This window comes from Porites lutea, chromosome 4 (genome assembly GCF_958299795.1).
Source record: "Porites lutea chromosome 4, jaPorLute2.1, whole genome shotgun sequence".
NCBI lineage: Eukaryota > Metazoa > Cnidaria > Anthozoa > Scleractinia > Poritidae > Porites > Porites lutea.
This window is the reverse complement of record NC_133204.1, coordinates 2,429,663-2,446,844: the sequence shown is the minus strand read 5'-3', so window position 1 is coordinate 2,446,844 and position 17,182 is coordinate 2,429,663. Positions and strand designations below refer to the sequence as shown.

The following is a 17,182-nucleotide window of genomic DNA, read 5'->3' as shown; positions in this document are numbered from 1 at the left end:
AGAAACCCTTGATTTTGCTAGGTTCAAATAAACAAAATTCTGCATGTTCAAACGAAAAAAAAAAAAATACGAAAATAACAAATTAACATCAAAACGGGATAATAATCACTGTGAGGTAGAGAAACCGCCGTCCAGTTAGCTTGATTGATCGCAGGCATGTTGATGGGAAGGCAATGTTCCAGACATTAGTCTAGCCTCCTTCGTCCTCCTCTTATTTTGCTAATTTATAATTTGAAGGCAAGGAAAAGAACAAACGCTGAAAGTGCTCATATGAACAAAAAACCTGTGGTGAGGCGTCAAAACGTCACGTCTGAGCATTCACGGGCGCACGAAACGTCTAAAACGATCGGATTGAATGCAAAAGCAATCAGAGACAAGAAAAAAAAAAATGTCGAGGGGTTGCGTTTTCCGGTCAGTCCTAGCCAATTAAGATCGAAGTCTTAACATTTAAACTTTGTGTTAACGTAGCCAAATGAATTGGCTGTTGCTCCATTCGGAATTTGATTTTAAAAAAAGGCTTACGTGCTTGGGCCAGGGTTCGTACAATTTTTAGCCCAGACTTTAACCACGATAACTCGAATTCTGGTTCTTGTAACTCCACTCGGATGCCATCCAATTACCTCTTCTTGTTCTATAAGGGTAAAAACACTAATCATGTTACCTGATCATGTTATGTTTGCAAAGCACTATACACTTTAAAACTGCTAAAAAATCAGTGACTATCAATTTTTAACACGGTAAATTGAATTTTGCAATTGACCCCGTTAACTCGAACCCTAGCTTGATCAAACTGTTTTTCGTTTCCCTTCATGGTTCGAGTTACCGGGGTTCTACTGTACTTAAAAACGAGAGCTTGAGAAAACATGTGCAGGCTATGGGCATGCGTGGTGCCCTTTCTGCTCTGTGTACACGCAAACTACCCGACCCATACAAAACAAAACGTAACTGTTGAAGTATGAAAAAAAAAGTTTTTATTGAACTGTATTGATCTCTACCCTACTATATACAAAATGAAAATAGCTCGTTTAAAATTTACAATGTATTGAACTATTTATTAATACAAGAAATACTTGTAGAAATTTAGGCACGTTGAGTGATTGGCAGTAATCAGTGCACGACTTTAACAGGGGTGGTGTGGATTGTTTGAACCGCGGGGCCACGTGACGTTCTTGCACCCGTCGAGCGAGCTTGTGATGCCCGCTGACCATGAGGAAGACGTATTGGGGGAGCTCCTGAGGCGGCCTGCTCTGATGAGTGCTTCTCAATTAGAACTGAACTGACAGGCCCTTGAGTGCCTACAAGACCTGTAATTGCAGAAGAATGAATCGGTAACCTTACACAGGGTTCATACAAAATACTACAACCATTTTTCAAGACCTTTTTAAGGACCACATTATATTTCAATGGACTACCTACTACGAATATATTTTACAGATTGTACAAAAAAGCACATTCCAATCTATTCTAATAAGGCTTTAAGGCTTGAACTGTTTGCTTCACCAACTACATTTTTCATTTTACTTGTCTTAAATTGGTAGTTAATTATTGCATAAAACATTAAGCACTTCATGTAAATAACATTGTTGATAAGACAAAAGAAAGGGAAAAGCCGGGCCGACTGGTCCTTAACAGATACAAACTTGATTGGTGAGAAAGGTAAGGGTTCAATTTTGTCTGTAAGTCATAAGAAGAATATCGTGAACACAGTGGCAAATACGCGGTTTGATTCTACGTTTAAAGCCTAAACAGATCCAAAAATGATTCAAAAATCAGTTTGACTTGTTTGATCCGAGAAAATTCACAATTTCAAAATACTAATGCAGATTTTCCAATAGAAGGTATCTTAACTAAGTTGTGCAGAATCAGCATGTACTGTAAGACGTGAATACATAAAACGCAAACCACAAATAGTTGAAAAACAAAACTACAAAAAAAAACAACAACAACAAACAAACAAACAAACACTAACTGTCTACACACCTGCAGTGGCCTTCTGTCCTTGAATGTCTGATCGACAAACAGCTTTGACTGTGACAGTCTTTCCTCCTAATTGACCTGGTCTCTCTGCTGGAGGCCTCTGTCTGGAAGGCACGTAACCAAACTGTTGTTGCGTGACTGATTGCCCAGATGTCGTGACAATAGGAAGTGGCGGTTGACGACGCGGCATGTCTTCTGTATCTAACAAAAACAGCAGTACCGTTTATGTAATACTTAAGGTGATAAGAAATGCGGCCAAAACAAAGACGCCAACTCTTTTCGTAAAGGTAATTTACATATCTGGTCAAAAATTTATCGAGCTGTTTACATATAATGTATTTGACCCTATTTTCTAAAAGTGCTGTCTCTCTCATTGGAACTGTTATCTAAGAGTACTGGAGTAATTATATGTAAGTAGATCATCGCAGTTATAGACGCAACTTTTGCAGTTGCGAGGAGGAAGCCTGAAAAAAAAAAATTGTACAGGATTCGAACTCTTGACTTCTGTGATACTGGTTCAGCGTTCTAACAAGCCAACTGGGAGCAGGTCGTTGAATTGGTTCGTTATAAACCCGTGAAAGGATGGAACTGGAACTGGAACGGTTATTTTAGTGTTTAGAGTCAAACAACGTAAATAGCCAAGAGGTTGTCTCCTAATAGTTGGGGTTTTTAATTCAGTTATGTTCCGCTTGGATGATTTGTTTCTTATTATTTGAATGGAGTGCCTGTCAGTGTAAACTAGCTGGATAGGCTAAGTACACTTTCCACTATAAACAAATCTTTGACCTTTAGCCGTTAACGTTGCAATAAATCCAGCCACAACTAAGAATACAATACTGTACCTGAGAAAGTTCCGTCACTGCTGCTAGCAGGTGGTGGGGGTCTTCTCCCACCCTCTTCTCCTTCTCTGAACATACTCATGGCCTCAAGATTAAGAGCACACACTCCACGCATGAATGCTTTTTTCATGGTTTCTTCATAACGCTCCCTCTCCGCATGAAGGCGAGCAATCTCCGTTCGCGCCATCTCGAGCTCACGGTTAGCCTAAAACATGAACATCCGCTCATTACAATCTTTCCCCCATTTTTGAAGGAAGTGTAAAAAGTCTCTCATAAACTATACTCTAAACGGATGTTAACTACAAACGTATTCCAACATTATTTACCCTGTTAAACATGAAAGTAACATCACAGATGGTGACGAAAAAGTATAGTCGCAAAACTCTAAAGAGATGATTGACTAAGCATTTCCTTTAGTAACAGAAGTCGGCAAAAATTACTCTTTGTTCTACTGCACATCGAAAACTTACCGTTTGAAGTCGACTTTCATAATCCTCCGTTAACTTCACGCACACGTCTTGAGCTTTGGCCTTTGAAAACATGAATAAAAACTTCAAATGTTGAAGCGTTCAAGATGCAAGGCTTTCATTGGGGAACCGCCAAAATTCGACAAGGTGAGAAATAAACACTGCTATTTACTGTCGAATTTAGTTTAAATTGTTTTGTCTAAAAAGAGTTATGATAAAGTCATGGAAGAGCTCACCTGACAGGCTTTCTCTACTCTTTGTTTCCATTTGGATTCAATAACAGAACGCCAAGCAGTCCAGGCAAGTGACTGAAGGGTGTGGTTATAGTGCCTTCTGGCAAGCTTGGAAGCAAAACCCTGAAGAGGCAACCACAACAAAACAGGTGATTCGAATTGATTCAGTTTTAAAATTATGTACGTCAATAAGAAAGTGTTCCTGTTTACGAAAACGTTTAACTTGATTGTCCACTTTGAACAAAAACAAAAAACTGAAAGCTCAAAACCAACTAACACAAACATAGTTCAAAAAGCTCTAGTTTGTTATGGAAATCAGAAGTTAAGCGACTAACCTCTCTCTTTTCATCACAATGCCGTAGTTTCCACACTGTAAAAGCCTTTAGCAGCTCACTTCTTTCTTTCTGTGATAGAACACGCAGGTCAATATTGGGCATAAAGACCAAACAAATATTTGGCTTTCGTACAGGGGTAACGCAAGCAAAAACAAAGACAATTTGATGGCTTAGGAGCATTTCTAGAATACGCAGCCACTTGTTTGAGAGCTTTAAAGAAAGAAGCGTATTAAACACACTAGTAAGTTTTCTATTCCACGAGATACAAATTTATGGCTGGCCTGGGTATGAGATTCATCCCTTTAATTTCTGTAGCATTTCTGCTATTATTACTACAACTGACACTAAACAACAAAATTTGGAGTCCTTGTGAGACAGGGTCTGCTCTTAAGTGAGTACAAAATCTTTTGTTTCAATCATCAGTTTAAAAGGCTGTTATTATCACTATAACTGACACTGAACCATACAACAAACCTGTTTTTGAATAGCATTAGTGACATTTGCCACAATTGAGTCTTTGTGAGACAGGGTCTGTTCATAAGTGAGTAATAACTCTTTCTGACTTTCCATTTCATTCATCAGTTTGTTCATTTCAACACCGTGCCTGTACAAAAGATCAAGAGAAAGAACTTAAGGATGGTTTTCTCTAGGAACACAGTCGTAACAGAGCGCTTATGACCTAGTGAAATCTTAAATCAGAATCTTTAGCGGAGTCATAAGCGCGACGGGAATCGGAGTCGGAGGCCGGAGAAGAGCGTTTCCAATATCTTCCGATTCCGCTTTTGACTCTGTCCCTTACAATCTTTTGGAAACCGGATTGTCGTATTCGGAAGCAGAAGCGGAAGGATAAAACCAATTAGAAGACCAATCAAAAGCTCGTTTCGTTGCTTTGGAATTTGCTCAGTTCTTCCCCTTCTACTTCCGACTACGACGCAGACCTTAAAGTATTGAGACCCAGACTCCATCGCTAGGAAAAACGTTAAACAAAAAGCGACCTAACAGAGACAAACAAGCCACCTAAAACTCCCTAGTATCTAAAAGTCGGGACGAAAATTGCAAAAGGCGTAAGTGACACTAGACATAGGGACTTTTCCCACCGATCTAGGCACTGAACCAAGCGTCATTCCTGTTACAATGCTAAGTTTGGTTTATGACGGTCATTGTAAGCCTCAGTGACAGCATCGTGACATACTTTGAAAACATAAATAAGGAAATAAAGAAATAAATAAGGCAGTGTAATGCAGACCACAACTGCATGTGGCTCCTGTTACACTTTTAAAGAATACAGTTGACTCCCGATAACTCGAACCCTCGCTAACTCGAACCAAGATCGATTTCCCCTGGATTTCTGTCATACATTCACTGTAATTTTACCCTCGGTAACTCGAACCCTCGATAGCTTGAACTCCTGCTAACTCAAACCAATTTTCGTTTCCCCCTCAGGTCATTTTCTATATAATTTTACCCTCGATAACTCGAACCATGTTTTAAGCCCTTAAAAAGTCGGGAAAAAAGCCGTCTACGGGCGTCCGAAACATTGAATTTTGGATTTCCTATTAACGTGTTGTAGGAGTATAGTTTACTAGTGGAGGCTGATGTTGATTGTCACAGGCTAATGTGAAGCAGCTTTTCTTCCCAAAACAGTAAAACGCATGCTCTATATAGGCTATGTTTTGTTACGTTACGTTCTGATTTATAATCTAGAATTATCTTTTAATTTTCACTTGACATTTCTACAATGAAATGTGATTAAAATGTTCACTATGCAGTAAAAACTGTTTTTTACCTTAGTCTCGGCTATTTTCTTCGAACTCCCGCTAAGTCGAACTCCCGATAACTCGAACCTTTTTTCGATTTCGGTTCGAGTTATCGGGAGTCGACTGCATTGAGTAAAACTATGTATTGTTGTACAAGAAACATGTCTTTAAAATACCTCACGAAGCGGACCCATGGACTAAAACAAAGACCTTGTGGACTAATACGAAGACATGTTGAACCGTAAAAATCCGAACTTAAACGCATTTCGCCGGCAAAAGCAACCTCGTTTGAAGTGTGACACGCATCACAAATGTTTTCTTACCACGATTTCCGCTTTATGCGCGGAGTAGTCAATGGATAAAAATCCGTATCGATAAATCGATAAAAATCGGTAACTCTGGTTTGATTGATATCGATTGTATCGATCAGTCGGTGGAAATCGATGACAAACTCGTTTCGCTTATCGATTTATCTTGATTTTTACCGATTTCATTGATTTTTATCGGAAGATACATCTGTTCATCAAAAAGTGAGAACTGAATCCATGCGAACCGTAAATTTACTGTCAAAGTTGAGTTGCAATTAAGAGTCGAAAGATCAAACAATTATCACTTTTTAAAGAAATCTTTAAAAACAATCTTACCGTTTTTTTTTTTTTACCAGGCTTAATGGCTGATATTGGCCTGGTTTGTAGGCGCCTATCTGCCACCCTTTCAAAATAACGTGGGTGTAGTTCCGGGTGTAGTTACATCCCGGATAAGTCAATAGATAAAATTCGAAATCGATAAAAATCGTTAGCAATCAAGTGATAGTGACAATCTATCGAGAGAAATCTTTTGGACTGATTTCAGATATCTCTTCGACTCGAAGAAATGTTTGAAATTCAGGCTAAGAAATCTTAGTTTTCCTCGCGATACTTGCCTGCGAGAACTGAATGTAAGTAGACCGAACCGTTTTTGTTCTTATGTACAAAATAAAGGGTTTTAGAGAGAAAGTTGTGTGTGTAACAGTTTTCACTTCTTATTTTCATGTTTGTTGATCGGTTGTTACCCGTGGATGTGTTTTCGCAAATGTACAAATTTCCAACTCATGCCAAAATACAACAATGGCGGACTTTCGTTATAAATCGCTAAAATAATGAAAAATCGATAATATCGATTTGATCCACAGCAATTTAGTATATTGATTTTCACCTATTTCCGTTATCAATCGATAAAAATCACTTGATTGCTATCGACTTTTATCGATTGACTACTCCGGGAATAATGGTACAAATCGCTTCCATTTCTCTGTAATGTACCTCTGCCGTGGAATTGCATCATCAAAAGCATTTTTGGACAGTTAAAGCGGCCGAAACAACAGCCGGGTCAAGTTTGTTTTGTCAAGGTATTAGGTGTTCTGTGGAAGTAACGGAATTAGACCGAGGCCAAACGTCGAACTTTTCACGAAACGAACCCAACATAGAGAGTTTGCTTCGCCTCATGAAAAGTTCCACGTTTGGCCTAGGCCTTACTGACAACACCGCATACAACTGCACCACAGCAAATACGGAGGCAATGGCTGCACGCAGTAGCTACAATAACAAAATTTACATAATTATTGTCACATGACCTTCATAACACCACTTCCTAACACCACCTACAGAATTATCTCTTCGTCTGCACAACAATTAAAATGGCTGTCGATACGCAAGCAATACGTCTTACAAACGACCATACTTTGGAAACTGCCTCAGAAGTAATGCAAGTACTGAATATGGATAGGCGGCTACCAAATGGCAGAGAATCGTATTTAGAGTTGTTAGAGGACCTTAACTTCCGCAGTAACCAAGATGGCGGCGATCAACACACCCAGTTTGTTTTCCAAGGACAGTGCCTTATACTGGGAGACGCTAGAGTGGGTAAAACAAGCCTGAAGAAGTCACTTACAGGAGAAGCTTTTAATGTTGAAGAACGGAGGACAAAAGGTGTAGAAGTCAGCTTAGTCGACCGGAAATGGAAAACTTCGGATCCCACGACTGGACTAAGCTTTGGAAGCTTTGCTCGATTTACTGAATCTGCTCTTTACAAGTGGGTCTTTTATGGGCCTGGCGGGGCCAAATTTGTTATGACTGAAAACAGGACTTCCCTTTTCTGCGTTAAATGGGTTTTGTTAATTAACTGGGTTATTTCATTTGTAGGGCTACTCTTAGATGAGATGTCTGCTACCTTTCGTATATTTTTTTTCAGTACTAGTTTGATAGCAGTTTTACTGCGCTTTTTCTTCTTTATAGAAGACCCAGTTCAAGCATTAATATTGTTTTCCATAATTGGCAATATTCCTCGTTTCATAGTAGGGTTAGGGACTTCATATCTGCTATCAGGGCTTCTTAAAGGTACAGAATGTTGCAATATCAAGTTCTCGTCACCAGAGCATGATTCTTGGTGTAATCAGTATGTTTGTGTGCCTCAATTTTTAATCCTTGCAGTCATGTGGGACTATATTTTTTTCAAAATGTTGCGATTGGGAAGGAAGTATTATCTTAATCCCGTTAATTTGTCAGGGGTTGAGTCAACTGTCCCGGGACAAGCGACATTTGAAGATTCAGAACCTATTTTCCTGCGAATTTTAATTTTCATTGTACCAATCATAAGCGGCTTCAGTTTTGGTTGTATTATTGGGCTGTCAGTGGAGCCTTCTGAATACAGATACTGTGTAATTATTCACTGTTTAGCGATTCCGCTTTTTTGTTATCTAATATGCGCGCTTGCAAGAACAGTGCTCAATTGGCAAGGTCAAGTCGCCCTTGTCTTAATTCTTTACCTATCAAAGGAGAAAGCAGACTTGAGCTTATTTTCATTTTGTCCAATTTCTATATACATTGCAATGTTTGCTGTATGGGCCTGCCACATGTTGTATAAAGACTGGGATGAAATGTACCCTCTCTTCACCAGTATAGGAAACAACGGGGAAACAAGAGCTAGTATTATTTTCATACTTATAGAGAACTGTATATTGAATTTTCGCAAGCTGAAAGCGGCTCTTCAAAATACATTTTGCTGTGTTAAACTGAAACTCCTAGATTTTGCAGGCGATGAAGAATATTACGCTTATCATAATATCTTCATGAGAGATCAAGCCATCTATATTGTTGTCTTTAACATGGCAAACTTTTCAGACAACAATTTCAGACACATAGAAACAAAAATCCAAAGACTTCGTTTCTGGTTGGAATCAATCTGTAGCAAAGCAAGACCCAAAACACCAATCTTCCTTGTTGGAACACATAGAGGACATATGGAGACAATCCACCTAAAAGCTATTGACAAACATCTGCAACGACATCTAACTCACTCTTTCAGTGATGAATTGGTGATGAATAAGGAAGACAAGCTTTTGTATTTCCCCATTGAGAACAGACTGGGAAGGAACGACAGAGGAATTCAAAACCTTCAGAAAGAAATAATGTCCACAGCTGAGGAACTCAGACCAATTATGGGAAGGGAAATTCCATATTCGTGGATAAAAATTCAAGATGCAATCATCAGTCTAAGTGAGAACAGGAATGCAAAGTTTTGTGTGCCACTGAGACAGTTTCCAGTTTCAGTTGGGAACTTCATTTGTAGCAACTGGAGTAGGGAAACTTTGAAGTACTTCCACGAGAAAGGACTGGTGATATATAATCATGACAGGCAAAATTCTCAGCTGTCCCGTTGGATTTTGCTAAAGCCAGCTATACTGGTAGACATCATCATTCAACTGGTGTCGCCACTTACAGATGAAGAAGTGTATTTTCAGCGTGGTTTCAGGCGCGATTGGAAACTACTCCATGATACTGGAATGCTCACAGACTCCCTTCTAAAACACATTCTCTCCAGATTCCAAGAGAATGAAGAAGCAATGAAAGGTTTTTTGGAGGAATATGACATAATTTGTCCCCTGTTCTTCAATGCGACAAACCAGGAGGAGGAAGCACAAGTCACACACTTTGTTCCTTCACTTCTGCCAATGTCGTCAATGGCGACCGTGACAACACCGCCAGTCTGGTTTGACGGTCCTTATGACAAGACGTTTTACGTGTTCTTCAATCGATTTCTACCACAGGCAGTCTTCCAGCATCTTCTATCACGTGCACACAAGAACAGCAAAGCAGAATTTGCTCATGGTCAGCCAGTTATATGCCAGGATGTGGGCAGGTTTTGGTTGTGGCCCAACCAACCATACAGGCTTTTACAGCTTAAGGATGAAGACATGATTGAAGTCAAATTCACTTACAAGAGGTTAGTTTAATAATTTTCATGTTTTCTTTCGACAACAGGCTCGAAGATTTGTATAATGCGGGTAAAGCAGCGAGGTTTTTACCATAAGAGAGACTACAGTAGGTTGCATCACTTGCTCATTAGTTTGCGCCTAACTAGGACGCATTCTGTGAAAATTAATAGTTTCCAAACCGATGGATGAAAATTCCTTCAAAAAAGCGTTTGTAGTCGAAGAACCAAAACATTTTGCTGTTTTGGACGTGGCGCAAACAAAATTCAAACTAAAGAATTATATATTCTTCGGAGTCTTTATTCTTTACGGAGGTATTAGAGCGTCTAGCAATGAGGTATCAGGGCATCCTAGAAGTCTTCAGTTCGAAGGGGTATAAACGTTAGTTTCGTAACAAAACGCGCTTGAGTTTGTAAGCTTTTGCGTGACGCGGAAGTTAAATGGCAGCCAAAATAGCTGACATACAGGTTTAAAAGAGACTTATCTTTTGAAATAATGTTATCTTGACAGTCCCTCATCCATAGTAAGTATAACGTTAATGTTTATGAGTTCCTCGAGTGATGATTTAGCGGTTTCGTTGTAAAACGTAAAGAAAGATGTTTTTGTTGGATTACGGCCGCCATTATTTGGGGTGGCCTCAGAGAGGTACCAACACAGCGTGTCAATACAAAGCACGTAGCTGGGGGCGGGATCAGATTGGGTTGGTGCTTTTGGACAGAGGATCTGCAGCACTAAGCGGCGAAGAGGAAAGGGAAAATACCGTCTTCCTCATTTCCTATGGTTTTGTCACCCACTTTGTCACAAGACAAATGAGCGGCATGACCTGTAAAATGAAAACTATAACTATTACCTTGCAGAAAAATACTCATGCTAGAAAATCTTTCAAGAGTTTTTCGCTTACTGAACGTAAGATTGGTGTTCTCTCTCTTTACACGATGTAGCTTCCTTGTACCGGGCGAAGTTAGTTTTATATTAATCAACTTTAAGGGGTGAAGTAGAGAACTTTAGATTCGGGTATTGGAAAACACCGAATGCAACAGACTTACCTCATATATGTGAACTACGGGGTGAAGAATTATATGAAAGTAGATCAATTATTTTTCAGGCTTTCTTTTCGCAACAGCAAAAGTTGCGTCTATGCCTGCGATGATCTACTTTCCTATGAGACTTATCTCAAATTGACTCTCTTCATTTTTCTCGTGTGTTGACAGCCTAAACAAAAGCAACAGCTACACAGGCTGACCCCTAAATTTAGATAAACCATTTTATCTCGCAAAGGAAAAGTTGCATATACCTGATTCTTGGCGTGGCTGTTTACCTATTTTATTTTATTTTTTACATTTCAAAAAAAATTAGAGGAAGTACTTGAAATACTGTCAGTAGAACTATGTATCCCTAAGTGTTAAAAAAACTGCCCATATTTGGTATTAAATAGCCAGACTAAGAAATGATACTCCATTTCACAGTGAGGGACAAGAGATGAAGCCATCAGCTGTACTGGCTCACATTTTCAGCATGGTCAATGGGATTTGTAAGCAACATTTTCCTTACATCAAGTTTCACTGTGGCCCATTATGCCCTTCAGAGAGGTGCCCTGGACACCAAGGAAGTTATATACCACACCCTGGGGTACAGCAGTTACATTTCCGACGCCATGTGATCAATGTGTTGCCTGCCCGCCAACAAGCTGTTATTTCTTCATTCTACTGTGTTAACGACAACTTCGAAGAGCAACTGAGGGAATGGGTAGAACACTATGATGACTGAATGAAACGATTTCTTTGGTTTTAAAAAGATATTGGGACAGTTTGTTACTGACAGGGCTGTTATTAAGAGGCAGGGGCTGGGGATTTCCCCCAGCAACTATGAACGTGGCACCCGAGTGCTCTCAAAAGAAAATAGGAGAAAAAGAAATAAGAACCAGAAGAAAAAGAATAGAACCAAAAGAAACCCCTAGCTGTTTGATTCTCTGCCTACTTGATGTATTTACCCGGAAACTTGAAATCTTAGTGACAACCCCATTAACTGTATCAAAAGCTGGGCATATGTACCAAAAGGGACAATGGCAGCTTATAGAATGTAACCTTAAGAGTCGGCATTAACAACTGTAGTAGGAGTTTATATCAAAACTGAACACAATATAACCGAAACAGCGAATGATGTTGTACATGATTGCATGCTTTGCATCACTGTCTTAGAATGGTCCAGCTGTCCTGTATGGACACCAACTTTGTAATTGGCACTTGACTTTTTGATTTGTGTTTATTGTTGTTGATGTTTTGTAAAGTTAAACAAAAAAAAAAGGTTCTGCAACACCGCAGATATATATTTTATGAAAACAATTAATTCAAGTGTTGAATTAGCTACATGTACATGTATCTTAATATGACACTTCACTTCAGTATAAAAATTTACAAAATCTATTGTTTTCCCCCTTTTCATAATTTTTCAAACAAATGTTACTTTTACAATAATAATTATACAGTAGATGACAAAATTTAGAGGGGCCAGCCATGGTTTAATTATGTAATTATATCAGTTTATGATGAGGTGGAATCCATATAGGCATTCTCAAGTAGCAGATATGCTTAGTGAAAAGGTGTTTATCTTCGACAGATCTTACTCTAATTGAAGCAAAATATAATAATATTTAATTTCTAGACTATCTACCAGGGACATTTTATCGGCACCTACATGTACACTCTGTAGTACACATTGTCTGTTACACTGTATTGCTAGCCAAAGTGGTTGCATTACATTGGAACTAGCCAGGGAAGGATACAAATCAAGATCAGTGATCCAAGATCACTCGGATCATGGTACACATCAAATGAACTGATAAATCTTTTCCCCGGGTGGATTCGTCAGATCCTTTGATGCACTACAGTCATGATAAGAAGTCAACCTCAGATCAATGATCCTAATTTTGGATCACCCCAATGGAATGTAACCTTTATTTTAAGTTGAGAACTACCTGACAGTACAATGTAAAGAATAGGACATTATACTCCTTGGAAAATGATACACGTACAGATTCAAAGCATTGTGCTGAAGGGGATTTGTTTTTCAGGTCTCTTATTCCTCTTCCAAGAGCTTTCTAGATCAATAAATTCCTGCCAAATTATTATTTTTATTAAAAATTATTTTAAATTTGTTGGATTTTTGTCCTTTTTTTAATTTTTTTTTTAATAGTACAATCTTATTCTCTTCTTAACATCATTTGCTTTTTTGTTATTTTGTCTCTTTTGTTTCCTTCCTTCTTGTTCTTTTCTTGTTTTTTTTTTTGCAAAATTAATGTCATCTTGAGGTGCTCAGGAGGAAAACTTCTTACCCCAAATCCTACATGTATAATGTACATCTAAGATTGATCTATCCATATGGTGGATTATGTCACTGATTTATAATCAATCATCCTCACCAAATGATTGTGGTTTTGATATACACTGTAACAGTGTGCAAGCATTCTTGAATCCTGCATTTTGCAATAATTACATGTACATTAAATTTAGAACATTTCTGAAAATAGTACCTACATGATTGTACATTTTGGGGATGCAAAACAACGTACAGTACCTTCTCTTCTCCTGCATCAAAAGCTGCTTTTGTTTTTCAAAAAGACCCATCTTACATTGAGCAAATTCAGCCTGTGTTGTAAAAAAAACAATACCTATGAATAAATGATGGACATGTACTGTATAATATAATAAATTTAAACTACTTTATACATGTACATGTACACTGTATATGGACACTGGTCTAATTCCAGATTTGTTGATACTGGGTTGGGGGTTGTTTAACCTTTTTTACTGTTAGTAGAAAAACACAGTGCTGGTAGTAAGAAAGAGGAAAAACCAGAGTGACATTTCTTCCTTGGATAGGGAGATTGGCTGCCTATAAACGCAATTTACATTTACAGGTTTATGTGATACTCACAGACAAAAGGTTCTAACAATTTTGATATCAAAATTCACACTTGGGTCAGAGGGCTAGGGGATTAAAACAAAAGAAATCACTTTTAGGCTCAGGGACAACAATCCATTATTTTCTATTGTTATATTCCTCTCAAGCCCAAGAGCCTTGAGGAAAAATATATATTCATGTACATTTGACCCACCATTATTTAAGTGGCCAGTAATCAAAGTCCTGAAATAAAAGGCCATTTGCACAATGGCATCACTTTACTATTACAACCAGAATTCTCTTCGTTTTTCCATTCACATTTAAATTTGGTAATCCCAGCGAGGTTGAAATAACAAAGGTGTATAATTTGCACAAGAAAGGAAAAACCCGAAGGATTCTGGTCGTAGTAGTAAAATGACGCCATCGTGCAAATGGCCGATTGTAGAAAAGATATGGAAGCTAAACCTCAGTCTATAAAGCAGCTGCCTCTCTCCCAATGAGAGTTTTCCCATTCAGTGCCCGGTTTTAGCCAGAAGGGTGTCCAGCTGCCCTGTGGACGCCCATTTTTGGAAGAAATACAAGGAAAATACCCTTAATCTCTTACAATTTTATGGGAAAACATGCCTTCTGGACGGCCAGTTTTCACTGTCTACGTTAAACTGTCACCTCTATTAAGCAGCCATCAAGCACTTGACAGATTAAGTTTGGCACCCGGTTCATGAGGAACCCTGATTGAGCGGCCAACCTCCATTAAGCAGCCACTCCCAGAGCCCTGGGAATGGCCGCTTAAAGGGGGTTTAATTGTAATTATATTGACGTTGTTCTATTAAATACAGTGTACACTTTGAACAGATTACAATATTCAGGGCTTCTGATAGGTGGTGGAAAAAAAAGTCCAAAAAAGGTTACTTCCACAAAAACAAGGGGAGAGTCATAGAAGATTTGAGGTTACTAAGCGGTTTGCATAATAGTGCACTTCTCAGAAAAACTGTTCTTGGTTAATTAACTTAGATTGAGGAGGGTGTTAAGGTTCCATCTTGGGAATGCTTTTCTTACTATTAATTTTAATTACAGCACTTTTTCTCATTTGGCAACCTTTTTTTAAAAATAATTTTAACTCTTCCATTGGCAAAAATAAAAATAATACATAAACAAATAAATACACTGTACTAATAAGCTTAGCTAACCAAAACATTTCTCTTTAGATCCAAGCACCAGTTATCAAGTAAAGCTTCCATTCTTGCTAGGTCAGCATCTATTACAGGTGAAGCTGGTGCAGGAGGAGTGCCTGGGGATTCCTCAGGTGAAAGGGATGATAAAGACTTCTCTTCAACGTCTGGAGTCTTAGCTGCAGTTGTTGTAGAACTTGATTCTAGCATTGTACAAGTTAGACAAACAAACATTTCGATCATTTTTTTTTACAGGGTAATCCACATCCACTCCTCTTTGCTATACTGTGTATGGATCCATCAAAAGCCCCCCACCCCAACCCAGCAGTCCTATGGTTGAGGTATAAAAGTTGACTTTTTCCCCTAAGGAAAAAAAAGTACCCCACCTCAAAAATATTCCATACAGTATGTATTAAAGGTGCATACACAACCTCCTCAGAAAAGACTTTTGACACCTACTCCTTGCATCAGAAAATCTAATTCACAGCTAGGGGACTGTGGATATGTAAATATGGAATGGTCCATGTAAACTATTTGATATGACAATATGCAGGTATTTACCCTGGTATAGTGCACACCCATTTACATTGTATAATATGCCCTCTAAAAATTGAATTCATTTTGGAAAAGAAAGACAAAAGAAAGGGAAAATGGCAAAACAAAAGCTTACATTTTTTTCCCATTCACAAGATAATAAATTAATGTAGACCATACCCATTCACTCCTTATCGTGATAAAATTATTATTGGACACATTTTTATAACAGTGTGAATATAAACCGGGGCCACGTAGACAAAGTTGACCGGTGGATTACAGGAAAGTAACAATACATTCCAAGAAAGTTTGTAGTCAATCATAATTACCATGAAACGGAACAAACACCACGGATTGAATTCAACCAGTCACAACCTACAGATGTGACCTTATGAACAAGCTAAAGAAAGCCTGTGTTTGCTGAGTGGTCCGATAGAATGAAAGACAGATGCGAAGAACGCAAATGATAGTTATATTTTTGACTTGAGGTCATATGTTATCGCCAAGCACAGCAATGGTAGCGAAGAAATTGCTGGTAGACGAAAAAAAATAACGGCTTGTGTCAAACAGTTATGTCTCTGGGGTGTTATTTGTAAAGTTTCGATTAGAAAAACATCGTCTGGTGAAACATTTTGCTTTCTTGAAAAACATTTGCTGTTTTTACATGTACTTAAACCTGTGCTTCGAGTAACTTATTGTTTACTTACGAGCTGTTGATTGGCTTACGAACAACTTTCTTGTAATGTATTGTTATTTTCCTGTAATGTGATTGGTCAACTTTGTCAAAGTGGCCCTAGTTTAAGTTACAATAGTCGCACTGTAATCTGTGGACGACACCCAGTGCATGATGCTGCCCTTCAAATGAAACCTCAGGTTTACCTCGGTGTAAAACCTGTGAAAGTTTTCTTTGTTTTCTAGGTATTATTTTCCTTTGCTCCATTATGTTGACTTGTCAGTAGCTTCTTTGTATTTATTGTTTTACATCACTCAGGAGTTTCACAGGTTTTTACACCAAGGATAAGCTGTTAACCTCTTTCACCGAACATTTTTCCAGATGGCACTTATTTCAAAAATAAATTTGAACTTGAAAGAATCTTTTCTGTCGGCCTCTATAAGGGTGTGCGTCCTTAATTTCCGCTGTTAACATTAATTTACCGTCTCGTAACAGAGAATCCCTTGCTATAGAGCCCTGCCCCTGAAAGGAAACTCTAAGCGATGGAGTACTGGGCAGTTGTTTAACATCTTCTTTAGCTGCCGTGTGAGACACTTCTTCTGACTTTGAACTTCGAGTGGAGACAGAGGTGCTGCTTGACGTTGACGAGGAGCTGTTGCTGTCCGTTTCAGTAGAAGCGGTCACATCATCTTTCGTTGTAACACTCTGCTCATAAACGGTGGGACACACTTGGATTTTCGGTGTTACAACAGCATACTTTAGTAGCTCTTCATACTCTCTTTGCAAAGCAGAAGAAACAGAGCTACCAGGCGAATCCATGTCGGAAATATGAGGCACAGAATCATTGTCAGACGACGCCATTTTGACTGTGCTTGTCGTGAATTCAAAGATAACACTCGTTTTCATCCAGGCTTTTGATTGGGTGAAAGAATGATTATACTGCGCTCTGATTGGTTCTGACGGAAGACCGACTGTCCACAGTACTTTTACTGTGATTGGCTTCCCGACCATCAAAATGGCCGACACTAGGGTTATCAGCGAAACGTTGT

At 38.6% G+C, this 17,182-nt stretch overlaps 2 protein-coding genes across 3 annotated transcripts; one reads left to right on the top strand and one right to left on the bottom strand.

Moving 5' to 3' along the window:
* Positions 1–954: 954 nt before the first annotated feature.
* LOC140935236 (centrosomal protein POC5-like) lies at positions 955–17,082 on the bottom strand. 2 transcript variants are annotated; one of them, XM_073384779.1, is made up of 10 exons: positions 16,616–17,082; positions 14,945–15,129; positions 13,431–13,501; positions 4,326–4,455; positions 3,852–3,920; positions 3,520–3,639; positions 3,287–3,346; positions 2,820–3,021; positions 1,981–2,172; positions 955–1,304 (listed from the first exon to the last, which is right to left on the bottom strand). In XM_073384779.1, exons 1-10 carry the CDS (start codon positions 17,037–17,039, stop codon positions 1,108–1,110), a joined length of 1,650 nt encoding a protein of 549 aa, XP_073240880.1. In that variant the 5' UTR covers positions 17,040–17,082; the 3' UTR covers positions 955–1,107. The 2 variants fall into 2 exon arrangements, with proteins under 2 accessions (XP_073240880.1, XP_073240879.1); XM_073384778.1 differs by having other exon boundaries at positions 1,981–2,178; positions 16,616–17,078.
* Positions 7,284–13,471, top strand: LOC140935233 (uncharacterized). Its single transcript, XM_073384776.1, has 2 exons — positions 7,284–9,868; positions 11,324–13,471. Exons 1-2 carry the CDS (start codon positions 7,284–7,286, stop codon positions 11,622–11,624), a joined length of 2,886 nt encoding a protein of 961 aa, XP_073240877.1. The 3' UTR covers positions 11,625–13,471.
* Positions 17,083–17,182: the final 100 nt, after the last annotated feature.

Excerpts from the sequence above, each read along its gene's own strand:
- LOC140935236 (XM_073384778.1), bottom strand. The coding sequence starts at position 17,039 with ATGAAAACGAGTGTTATCTTTGAATTCACGACAAGCACAGTCAAAATG. Across the intron at positions 4,456-13,430 it reads TTGATGCAGGAGAAGAGAAG|GCACGGTGTTGAAATGAACA; the intron begins GTACTGTACGTT and ends TCTTTTGTACAG. Across the intron at positions 1,305-1,980 it reads AGGACAGAAGGCCACTGCAG|GTCTTGTAGGCACTCAAGGG; the intron begins GTGTGTAGACAG and ends CTGCAATTACAG.
- LOC140935233 (XM_073384776.1), top strand. The coding sequence starts at position 7,284 with ATGGCTGTCGATACGCAAGCAATACGTCTTACAAACGACCATACTTTG. Across the intron at positions 9,869-11,323 it reads GTCAAATTCACTTACAAGAG|TGAGGGACAAGAGATGAAGC; the intron begins GTTAGTTTAATA and ends TCCATTTCACAG.